At 57.0% G+C, this 12,207-nt stretch overlaps 1 protein-coding gene across 5 annotated transcripts in view; it reads right to left on the bottom strand.

Annotated features, from left to right (window-relative positions):
- The window catches only part of HS1BP3 (HCLS1 binding protein 3), a 55,385-nt gene that overhangs the window by 31,168 nt on the left and 12,010 nt on the right, over positions 1–12,207 (bottom strand). For all 5 annotated transcript variants that reach the window (XM_033437392.2, XM_004274852.4, XM_033437391.2 and 2 more), the window contains 2 exons: positions 10,493–10,700; positions 8,123–8,342 (listed from right to left, as the gene is read on the bottom strand). In XM_033437392.2, coding sequence (XP_033293283.1) covers positions 8,123–8,342; positions 10,493–10,700 — 428 coding nt within the window. The remainder of the gene's footprint in view (positions 1–8,122; positions 8,343–10,492; positions 10,701–12,207) is intronic.

The raw sequence follows: 12,207 nt of genomic DNA, 5'->3' as shown, positions 1-12,207 counted from the left end.
ACGATCAGACTCCTGTTACCAGGGATGGGGCAACTGAGCATCAAACAGTGGGGTCTGCAATGGACGGAACCGCAGCTGCCGACCTTGTGCGGGTTCCCGCACAGCACGGGTTGCAGGAGTTCGGGGGTGGGGGGAGGTGGGGGGAGGTCCCTGGACGGGTGCAGGCACATGGAACCGTGCTCCTGCAGTGCACACGCGTGTGCATGCACAGACGTCAGCTTTCCTGCTGTGTGTGCCTGATAGAAGACAGATGTCCAGGCCAGGCCACATCCTGCAGGCGGGCGGGGAGCGCGCATGAGTGACAGGCGGCAGGTGCCACAGCTGACAGCTCTGATAGGCCAAGAAGCGGCCCTGCTCCATGGGGCTCAGGCGGCTCTGGTGACAGGGACTGACACGAGAACGTCCTCCCCTCCGGCCACCCAGGGGGCTTGTGTCAGTGTTCCCGGATGCACCTGCCCCTGTGACAGATCCCCGATGGGGACCAAGGGCCCAGGTCCTGAGTGCACTTGAGTTGCAGAGGCATCTCCTAGACTAACCAGAAGACGGTGGATCCTTCTGAAGCCAAGACTCACAGACAACATGACTGTTACCTTCAGAGCCAGGGTGATACTAAATCAGACACGGAAATCAACTCTTTTCCAAGCGTGTAACGTTCCTGCTTCAAAACACAGCACTTTTCACTTTTTAATCTTAAATTCACTTTCTTTTTTTTTCCCCATTAGTGAAAATTCTCGGAGTGCCAGTAAATGAACTTGTGATGTTCATTCCAGGACAATGTGATTTGCAGCAGCGCTAGGCAACGGGCTGCTGCCGTGACCCGATCACAGGAGTCGCGCCAATCACGGAGGACAGTCGTTCACCCTGTGGGCCCACACCAGCCTCGCTGGGCCAGGGGATTCAGGAAAGCACCGGAGGAAGGGTGAGCAGGGTTGGGAAAGCTGTGCTCCAGGCAGAGAGAAGACCCCTGTGAAAACGCTGAGGTGGGAATGTTCAAGTGCCCAACAACTGGACGGCAGGTGCATGGAGGGAGGAGGGGGAGGGTCTGAGGGGAAGTCGGGCCACATCCCGCAGGGCCGGGGATGGGGGCATTATGACCGGTCTGAGGGAGGACCCCCTGGAGGGGGATGCAGGAGAACCTGTGTACGACCCCAGGCCAGTCATTTCACTCTCTGAGTGTCTCCTTATCTGTTCAGTGGCAACAAGGAATGATCTGGAAGGTGCAAAGTGCAGCCTGTGCGCTGCTGGGCAAAGCAGAGGCCCGTGATCACAGGCGCTGCTTGAGGATGTCTAGCTCACATTGTGTTTCGTCCCAACTGCCTCCATTCTGGGCTCTACAAAGTAAACCGGCCAGTCCAGGTAGCTGCCCTGGCTGCCCATCATTTGCTCCTTTCCCACAAGTCACACTCTCAGCAGCCCCAGCCTGACTCTCCAGGCCGCTGGGCACCCTCCCCGCCCCACGAGGGACCAGGACCTCAGGGACCTCTCTCTCTTCTCAGCTTGTGGGGGATGACATTTCTCCTTCTCTGCACAGGGGCGGCCAAATGCTGCCCCTCACCCACCACGGCAGCAGCACCAAGAAACCAGGGCGGCCCGGCTGAAGGGGCTCTGCCACCCCCGGCTTGAAAGCAAAACTCCCAACCCTGATCACACCCACGGCGGCCCCGACAGACCGTATGAACAAACAGGCAACCGCCAGGCCAGATATAAACAGAACCCACAACCTGCAGCCACCGGCCCAGGAAGCCACACCGCAGTCTCTGCAGCTATGGCCCCGGTGGCCAGGCCTTGATCGGTAACCGCCAGCTTCCCTCGTCTTTACCCTGCTTCCCGCTTATTAGGCCCAGCGACAGAGGCAAATATGCTCCTCCAAGCAAACACGCAGACTGCAGGCCGCCCCACTTCTGGTTAGGCCTCTGGCTTTCGTACGCCAATAGTCTGCAGTCAGGCAGACCCGAGCCTTCCCCTTCTGCCACCAGAAATCTTTCCCGCTCCCCGCCTGCCTGTGAGTCTCTGCCCAAACGCAGGTGATGGTGGCTGAGCCCCCTGCTATGGCCTGCTCTGAATAAGTGGCCTTTGCGTGTTCTCATCTGGGCGGTCTTCGTTTATTCCAATACCCCCAACGATACTCCAAACGCTGACGTGACCAGTGGACGCTGGTGGTCCTTGCGGCGAAGAACACCCATCCCCTACATCACCCGCCATGGAGAGCAAATGGACCGGGGCTGTGAAGTGGGCACCCGGCACAGGTGGGCGTCTCGGTCTGGGGGTGATGGGGTAAGTCCTGGGCCAGCAGTCAAGAGGACACAGCTCCTGCTTGGACCACGCCCCAGACCGTGTGATCTTGGAGACGCTCCTCAGTTTTAACCACAAAGACGCTGGAGGTGAGGCAAAGGCCCTTGTGTGCACAACACACGAGGCTGATACCTGCATGACAACAGGAAATGGAAAAGCTGCCTTTTCCATTTCAATTGTGTACTTTAAACACCCAAGGGCTTTTTCAGAGCAAAGTAAACCTGAAATAGTGTTAACATCATACAAAGGAAATTTCCTGTACTTCATCCCGTTTTACCCTTACAATCACTGGGCCTGGACTTTAATTTACAAAGAGAGAAACTGTGGCTTTTGAGAAGTTCAGCAACCCACCCAGGGCCCACCGGCTGCTAAGTGGCAGAGCCGGGACTTGAACCTGGGACAGTCAGCCGCTAGCCCTGCTCTGGGGTGACCACACATCTTAGGCTTTCCTGCTTTTCCATCCAGTGGCCTTCAAACCACGGTCAGGGGCCCTGGCCTTCTGCAAAGCTGCCCAGGGCCGCCACCGAGGTGGGCTGAGGCTGAGGGGCAGAGATCCAGTCCCCACTCCTGTCCCAACCCGGCCAACTTTATTTCTGTCTGTTTCCTATATCAGGGTCCTGTATGAGATTTCTCTAGAACCAAAGCGTCTTGCTACTCAGTTAGAAAAGTGGAAGGCACTGTTCCATGTGTTTGTCCCTGACACTTCTATTCACTCAGGACAGACTCTGCACTGCCGTGGATGGGGAAACCCATGCCTGTAGGGGTGCTGTGGTCACCCCTAACGGTAGCTGATGCTGCAATCACCGTGACAGCTCTAGGGTGAGACGAGGGGGCCCACCGTGCCCCCTGCATGCTCCTTGTTTGGACCCAGGACGGGCCGAGGCTAAGTGCTGTGCGTGGAGGTACAGCGCGAGCCCGCCAGCCCTGGCTCACAGCCCCGAGAGCGATAGGAAGAACGGCCCTCCAGCAGGAGACCAGAGAGGGAGACCCGAGAGACAGTGGTGGGCCGGGGGCTGAGAGTAACAGGAAAGGCCTCCCTGAGCCCGCCTACTGGAACACCTGTGAGCGGCAGAGCCTGGCGACTGGTGGACCTGCTCTCTGCATCACTGTCCTCCTGCTTCTCCAAGACTTCTGCTGAGCTCAGTTTGGGGGGGCTCCTCAAACATGAATTTGCCTGTGGAGCGTGCCAAGAGCTCGTTAAAACACAGGTTCTTGGGCCCCGTCCAGGTTCGAGGGAGCCTGAGGCAGAACCTGCATTTCTAACCAGCTCCAGGTGGTGCAGAATTCCCGGCCGGGCTCTGCTCTCCTAGGCGGGGGCTGGAACCCTAAAGGGGCCGTAAGCCCAAAAGGGACAGCCGGGGTACTTAGCAAGAGGCGTCCGAGGAGGAGCAGCTCCTGGGGCCCCTCGTGAGGCAGGGTGAGGCCAAGCTGTCCCTGCAGAGCTCCTGTCCTTGGGGGTCGCCTCACTTCTCTATCTTGGAAACGGTGGTGAGGCGATGGCTGACCTTATTGTGGTAATCATTTCACACTACATAGGTGTGTCGCGTCATCACATGGTGCACCTTAACCTTACACACATCACATGTCAATTTTATCTCAATAAAGCTGGGGGGAAAATAAGTAAATCTTGGGCTAGTAGATCTGGGGGCACCTGGCAGCGTGCCGGAAGTCTTCAGAACCACAGAATGATCCCAGAGTAGCAGTTCCATCCGAATAAAGGAAGCAAGGTATTTTTATACTAAAACACGTACGGTTATTTTAGGAAAGATACAGCAAAATCTGTATAAATATTTATGACAAAACACATGATTCACGTTCCAGAGAAACGTCCAGCTTCACCACTTGAGGCCACGGCACAGGGCCCCGGGTGCTGGCTCCCCCTCCTTTGAGCAGACAGCAGGAAGCCCAGTCTTACAGGAAAGCGTGATCCTGCAGGAGCCAGCCTGCCCCTTGGGAAGCTGAAGGTCCTCAGGGACCTGGGGCCTGGAGGTTGGGGAGCTCCCTGGACACTGGGGGAAGAGGAGGGGGCAGCGGGCCTTGTGGATGGGCAGGGTTTGGAAAAGCAGGGAGGACTTCCCAACACAGGGGAATTAAGTCCTTAAAGACCCCTTCACTGGAGAGGCACAACCAAGACCCCCAGCAGAAGCTTTTAGGACCTTGCTCTGGGTCAGGTGACTGGGGGGAAAGCTCAACAGAATAAACACTCCATACATGAACAAGTTCTTTCATTGCCTGTAATAGCAAAAACCTATGGAAAACACCACAGTGTCCCCCAGCGGGGGCCTGGGAATGCCATTTACAGCACATCAGCCTGATGGGCTAGCACCAAGTTAAGAATGTACAAGTCTATTTACTGATCCGGAAAGACCCAGTATGTAAGCTGAAAAAAAGCAAATTATGGAATGGCGCACATAACGCAGTTCCATTTCGGTAGTAAAACGTGAATATCCAAAAGTGTATACCTTTCATGATGAAAGGGCTTTTAACGGTGTTTTCAATATTTCTACACTAATCATACATCATTTGAGTTACAATTTAAAATGTTCCTCGCAGAGTATTTCCAGCAGAAGGCAAAACTATTACGGGAGAACTTCACCTTTCTCAGGACTGTGAAGTCTCTAAAATAGAAAGTTAAACATGAAAACTGTGTTCCACATGGAAACCGATCGTGAGGACATAAAGTGCAAGAGCGGAGTGTAAAAAGGCATGTGTACTATGTCTGCAGTTACATGGACTGGCCGGGACAGGGACACACAAAAATTCCGAAAAGAGGAGCGTGGCAGCGTGGGATTTGGAGGCGGTGAGGGCTTTGTCTATCCTGAGGCACTTTCTAAGTGTGCAGCAGTGCGTCCTTCCCTAATCAAAACCAGGTTTTACAGACAAAGGAAAGCCAGGCTTTGTGCCGTGGCCCCCACCCGTCCAGCAACCCCACAGTGGAGAAACAGCGCCCCGGCGCGGCCACGGCAGGAAGGGCCAGCGCCTGCCGCCTGGAAACGTGGTCGCTTGGGGAAGGCCGGCATCCAGCCCAGATGGGCGCTCAGGGAGGTGGGGGGCTGGGAGAGCAAGGATGCCGCAGCCGCAGCCGCAGCCGCAGAGGAACTGAGGGCACAGGATGGAGAAATATGCAGGCCAAGCATACGTCTCCTGCAAAGAACAGAATGTTCCTCACCAGAGGGTCGGGTAGGCAGCCTCGTACAAAGAAGTCAACAGGCCCACCTGGGTGTCCCAGGAGAGGCCAAGGGGACACCCTCACTTCAAGGCAGGGCCCTGCCACACACAAGGCACTGGCCAAGTCCCCACGCAACTCTGTCCTCAACTTTCCCATCTCTGAAGGGGGTATAATCCTAGGGCCCTGCCTGCCTCCAATCTGCTGGGAGACTGGAATCCGGGGACAGGGCAGGGAGGTGACACCAAGTCCTGACTCTGCCATCTGGGGCTGGATGAATTTGGATGAGCTACTCGACTCCAAATGTCAGCTTCCTCACACACAGAACGAGCCCGACGCCAGAACCCGCTTCCTAGGGCACCATTTCCCAAACCAGACCCACGGTGGATCTGGAGAGCAATTTGGTTGAGTCATGACCCTTAAAAAAAAAAGAAATAGAATAGAAAATATCTATTCATGTAAATGCTAATCAGTTCCTGGCATTTAATAAACTCTCAGAAAATGTTAGTTGTTATTATTCCCAGTGGAGACGACAGCACTGACTATTGTCACGTCGGTATCAAAAGAAAGACTGGCAGAAGGTCAAAAGCCTCCGGGATCCCTTTTAGGTGCTCAGCTCTCCTCGGATTCAGAAAGGAGGCCCCCGAGTGCAGAGCTGGGGATGGTGCTGGGGTGCAGGGGGTCCCCAGACAGCCAGCACCTCACCCAACCATCTGCTACTGGAGTAAGCAGGGAATTAAAGGCGGCCCTTGCCAACCCCAAAGAGCGTTTTCCTACCCAAAAAAGGAGCTGCTTTGCTAAGCACGTCCTTAGAGGCTGGCACAAACCACGCAAGCCCATAGCAGTCTGGCAGCAAGTAACATGTGGTTACTCAGAATAACAGAGAGGCTGAGTTCAAACAAATACAGCCCAACAAGGCCCTCGGGTCGCACAAGGCTGATAAGGAGCGGCTATTACGAACTTCTCCCGACATAACCTCGCAGTCACTCCCACAGGCCGCTGACCCCCTCCTAGGACAAGGCCAGTGGGGGTGGGAGGTGCTGGAAGGGCCTGACACCTGGCACCAAGGAGCTGCAGGACCTCCGGCTCCGGCCCCTGTCTCCCCGAGCGCCTGGGATTTTTCCCAAGTCTGACTCCTCATCCCCTCCAGGCTGGTCTCACGTTGACCCTGCAGCCGCATGTCCTCATGTGCCCACCCTCACACACCCCACTAGGAGAGGAAGGCCTGCGGGTGGTGGGCAGTGCTCTCTGGACTGTATTTTTCACGCTGTTTAAGTTGAACTTGTCCCTGCCTGATTTCTCTTTGGCTCTAATTTCTTTCTGGAACAGGACCTGAGAGACAGGCAGAGAGAATGTCACTCTGGGTCTGTGGTCTGTCCACCTCTGCAGAGGTGGTGGGGCAGAACGATGGGGCCGTGACGTCTAACTCACTTAATTTTCATGAGAGCCGCAAAAGATGGGTGCTATCATTATCCTGCTTTCCTTGCAGAAAACTGAAGGAAAGGGGTATATTGCCGGGATTCTGGTCCAGGGAGTCTGGCTCCGCAGTCCAGGACAGGACCCTGAGCTCGGTTTGAACCCCAGTACCATTAGCCACCAAGCCGCCTGACCTCGGGCAAGGCACCTGGCCTCTGCAGACGTCAGTTTCTTTAATCTGTCCAATGGCATGGTAACAGCTGTTTGCGGGGCAGGCTGTCAATGAGACACAGTAGACAAAGTGCAAAGTACAATGCCAGGCGTGTATTAGGTGCTCAAAATCAGCAGTTCCCACCTTGTTTCTTGCTCATTTGGGCCAAGAAGTGAGGGTCCTGGGAGGCGGGCTGAGTCTGTTGGGCTCCCCCTCATCTCCTTCTGGTCGGGAGGTCCTGCCCAACGCCTCAGCCTGTGCCCATCGGAGGGGCCTGGGGAGCCTGGGGTCTGGCTCTCCGGTCTCATCTAGCCTGCAGCCCCTCCCCCAGCTCAGGGTGCTCCCCCAATGGGGGCTCAGGAGCAGCTCACTGATTGGCTAAAGGCAGGCAGAAGGACAGGAAAGGAGAAGGAACAGGAAGGTGACAGAATCAGGACACCAAGGGGCCATCAAGACCACAGCTAGTTGCCTCTTCTTCTCCAGTGTACGTGTGTGTGTACGTGTCTGTGCAAGTGTGCGCGTGTAAAGGAGACACAGTCTACCCTGGGGCTCACTCTACCTCCTTCCATCACAGTCAGCAGCTTAGGGGTCACCAGTCCCCCCAAGCCTTACAACCACCTTGGGGAGGCAGGGCCAAGGTACACAGCCCTGTCCCCAGGGCAGCGGGACACGGCCCAGGGAGCTCCAGTCACGCATCACGAGTCACAGGCTGTCAGCGACGAGCTGGACCGAGAACCCAGGCCTCCTGGGCTGCTGAACTGCCAGGGGTGGGGGCAGCCCTGCCTGGTCTCAGTGCAGAACTGGGGGGCGGGGGGGGCCACCCTGTGAGCAGGGAGGGGCAGGAGATACCTGGGCTGAGCCCCAAAGACCCAGGTGATGTTGGGACGAGCAGAGAGCCAGTTCCCTGAGTACCAGGCCCCTAGGGGCAATAACCCAGGGATACTGGTTTTCTCAGACTCCCAGGAGGGAGGGAGGAGCCTGGAGAAAGCCAGACCAGACCGGGGGGGGGGGGGGGGCACCCAGAAGAGGAGACGTACCGCATGATGCCCAGAGGGTCCAGGGCCTCCTCTGCCTCGTCCTCTGAGGACTTCCCTGCATCCTGGCCCTTCTGGTCCAGCGTGGGGAGACCCTCACCCTCCACTTGGTCCTGCTGCTGGAAGAAGTCGAAAGCATCCCCGTCGTCCCCCCCTTGGCTGTCTGTGTCCAGGACAGAGAAATCTCTGCTGCTGAGATCCGCAGCCCCGGGGGATCTGGTACCTGTGGAGGGAGACAGAGAGGGCGCCTGACACCCACCGTCGGGGGGACGCGAGGAGGCACTTCCCGGCGCGCAACTCCAGTGCCAGCACCCGAGGCTGGGGGCTTCCTGCAGCGTCCTGAGACCAGGATGGTGGGTCTGGATGGGGGTGGCAAAGCCTGGGGTGGAGAAGACAGAGGGACAGAGGGAGCAGTTCCTGAACCTCTGCAGCCCAGGGCCTGTTGGGACGACAGGCTACGGTCCACGGGCTGATGGCAGAAGCCAGCCAGTGTACGTGGGTTCCCACAGAACAGTTCCAGATGTTTTGCAGTTGCGGAGCCCATCGGGGAGCTCTGCCAACCACGGTTGGAGACTTGCTCCGAGGGTCTGGGTGATTAGACTAGGAACTCAGTGACTGCTCCGCGAGCACATGGAAGATTCGAGAACGCACTGTGATGGCTTCACTACGAACTGGCTTACATAAGCGCTTCTCAAAGTGTGGTCCATAGGCGGGTGTCCACAACAAGGTAACTACAGAAAGGCGGAGCAAGCATCCAGAAACTTCCACAGTACCTTGGAATGCTGTTTGTGACATACTGGGAATAAAAAAGTTAGTCCTTCCCCACAATGGTTTGAGAAGCGTGGGTTTAGACTACTTGTTTATCTCTATCTAAGTAGTTTACTGAATAGTGTATTTTTGAAAGCAGTTACTTACAAAGTATATGACCCTGTGGGTAAAGAAGCCACCTATATGCCCCAGAGTGCCTGGCACATAGGATGTGATATGTATGCTGACACAGTATGTAGAACTGAGTGACAATGACTATGTTGCATTATATTATGCTCTGTTATTTTATTAGGACAAATGTAAAAATCCCATTCAAAATCTCATGAACCGTCAATTTCATGGAATAAGCATCATGTAATAAAAAGTTTTACAGGTACAGATTCATTTAAATATGGCAAAAATCCCACGTGAGAGATCCTATCTGTTCCTCCATCTTACAGATAAGGAAACTGAGGCACGGAGAGGCTAGGAAAGTCAGACCATCCTATCCTGCTTCCCCGTAACACAGAGGGCCAGGAGATGGGGAGTTTCTTCCAGCTACGGATAGGCTGGGGCCCCCTTCCTACAGTCAATGCAGACCCAGAGAGAGGCAAAGGGCGGAGGGCTGTGACCTCAGTAAACAGGAGGGCCGGAGAGACCCCAGCCCGAAGACCCTTGTGGGGGGCGTGGGAAAGGAGAGAAGAAAACCGGTGCTGCAGTCTCGGCTTTCCGTGCACTCACCCGTTCCACTTTTATTTCCCCACCTTGTTTTTATTCAAAATTGGTTTAATTCCTGTTAATTTTCTTCTGAAAAATTCCCATCTGTCTTGGGAAACTAGGAGATTCATGGTATTCGGGAAAAGAGTTAAATGCGGTGAGTGCCCTGCACTCCCGGATGGGAGCCCTCCCCACGCTCCCCCTGCCCCGGGGTGCTGGCGCAGGACGGGGACGTGCCCGCAGCGTTCTGAGTCCAGTAGGTGTGAGTGGGGGTGAGACGTTAGCCATCGCTTCTGCAGCGCCTCCTGTGTGGCGAGCTCTGCACGTGTGACTCTCACCAGCACCTGTTAGCCAGGCGACTCCCATCCGACAGACAGGACTAGCGGGAAGACAGGAGGCCGCGGGACCTGGACTGCAAGTGCTCGAGGTTCCCATCACTGGGTGGGAGGGGCTGCCTGGAGCCACGCTCCAAACCTCTCGGTGAGGGGTACCAGCTGAGCGAGGTGTCCCCAGGGAACAGGGCACCAGCCTGGCTGTGGGAGCACAGCCTTCTCCGGACTTTGCAGGCCCTCAGGCCTGGCTGGTGGGAGGCGGAGGTGTGTGTACGGGTGGGGGGAGCTCTGGAGGGGGCTGGCTAGGCGGGGAGTGGCTGGGCTCAGACTACGGAGAAGGGCCCTGGGTGGGCCCCATCCAGCACCCAGATGGTCAGTCCTCCAGGGCTGGGTCCCAGGCCTCTTCCACCCACCACCCTGGCCCAAGCACGGCAGTAAGGCCCATGGGCCTCAACAGCCTGGCTGAAGCTTCTGGGCTGCAGGGGGTATGTGGACCCCCCTCCCGCCAAGCCAGGGCAGGGAGGCCTAGTTCTGGGCCAGCAGAGACCTCAGGAATTTGAGACAGAGCCTCCCGTACCTAAGAATTCTAGCAGCTCAGGGCTGCCTGCCAACTCAGCATCCTTCGAGACGCAGCGCAGGATCTCATCGAACATGGCTCTCCTCTCCTGGATGTCACACTCCCCAACGAAGAGCACCTTCCTGGGGAGCGGCGGAAGGCTGGCCGCTGGGTAACGACTGCTGAGTTTCTGGTAAAACTCCTCGATGTCACTGTACTTTCTGGAGACCTGGAATGAGAGGAGCGTGTGGTTCCCTGAGTGAAGAGGGGAAGGAGAGAAGGCCGCTCCTCCGGCCCCAACAGAGGTCCCGAGGGCGCTGGGCTCTTGGGAGAGTCCTCCCCTAGGACTGGCCCCAGGGAGCTGTGCCTCCCTCCGGACCCTCCGCCCAGCTCCCTGCCTCAGGCTCCACTTCCTAGGACTCCTGGTCAACGCTGGGTGCTAATCCTGAAAGTCCTAGCGGCCCAAAGGAAAGATGCAATCGTGGCGGGTTCCAGGCACCATCACAGGTCTGGGTAGAGACACTTGATACAGAGACCTGGCCTGCAGGTGGCCGTGACTTATACCTCCATTCCGGGCCTTCAGTGCATTAGCAGGGTGACCTCACGGTCTGGCCCCTGTTAGGTCTTCTTCCTGCAACAACAGGTCAGCGTCTTGCAGGGTCATTATCCCGTGAACTAGCAGCTGCCTCTGACAAGGCCACACCTTACAGTGCGCAGGTGGTGGAGAACCAGACACTGCAAAGCTGGTTTCTGGCCCTGGTGCCAGCCAGGAGCCCACTGCACATCAGGACCCTGGGGAAGCTGGCCAGGGGGTCCGCTGGAAGGTGGTCCTCGGCCGTCAGAGTCATCCTGGGGTACCTGGCTTCCTGCAGAGCTGAGGGCTGCCTGCTACGGCCTCTCCATCTTTCCCCAGAACTCCCGCCGCAGCTTAGGGCTCGTCCACTCACTGTCAAGCTCTTGCTGTGCGTTTACTCTGTATGAGCACACAGTGTGGTCTCTGCCCCCGAGGCTCCAGGCCTCCAGTTAAGGGAGCAGCGGTAGCACAGCGGGTCGATGCCATCACTGTGGTCTGTATAAGCCAACACAGGCGCTCAGAGAAGAGTCACTCACTCCACGCCACGCCCCACCTACAGCCCAGCGTCCTCCCTTGTCTTAGACACCTCTGTGCTCTCCCCGCACGTTTGGCCAGTCTCCCTAACTCCTCCGTGGGAGCATCGATTATGAAGACAGATATTCCCACTTCTCCCAAGCCAGGGCCATGCACACAGCACACCAATGAAGCACTGGTGCAGCTGATGGGCTGTGAGGCGTCTGCATGCGTTCAGACACGGGACGCCTGGCAGTCCCATCGCACAGCTCTGCTGGAGCACGCAGCATCATCCTCAGAGCCCCCAGCCCGTGAGGGTTCCAGATGCTGGCAGGTGGCTGGGGCACTGGGGGACTTCAGGAACCCCCCCCCCCCCGGGGAGTTATCTGGGACAGGGGACTGTGGCCTGCAGTTGTCAACACAGAGCCTTGCTCGGGAGCTTTCCTGAGAACAGCTCTCAAGGAAAGGTAAGAGCGTCCTTTCACAAAAGTGACGCAGGCTCCCAACTCCTAGTGGTCCCGAGAACCCGAGACTCCACCAGGTGGGGGCGGAGCGCCCTCTGCTGGCCTCACTACTCCATGCAGGCCTGGCCACCAGACCCACCAGGGCCCGGCTTCTGGGAGCTGTGGGTCTCCAGGGCACTGGCAGC

Source organism: Orcinus orca, chromosome 13, assembly GCF_937001465.1.
Source record: "Orcinus orca chromosome 13, mOrcOrc1.1, whole genome shotgun sequence".
Classification (NCBI taxonomy): Eukaryota; Metazoa; Chordata; class Mammalia; order Artiodactyla; family Delphinidae; genus Orcinus; species Orcinus orca.
This window is presented reverse-complemented; position numbering and strand designations above follow the sequence as displayed.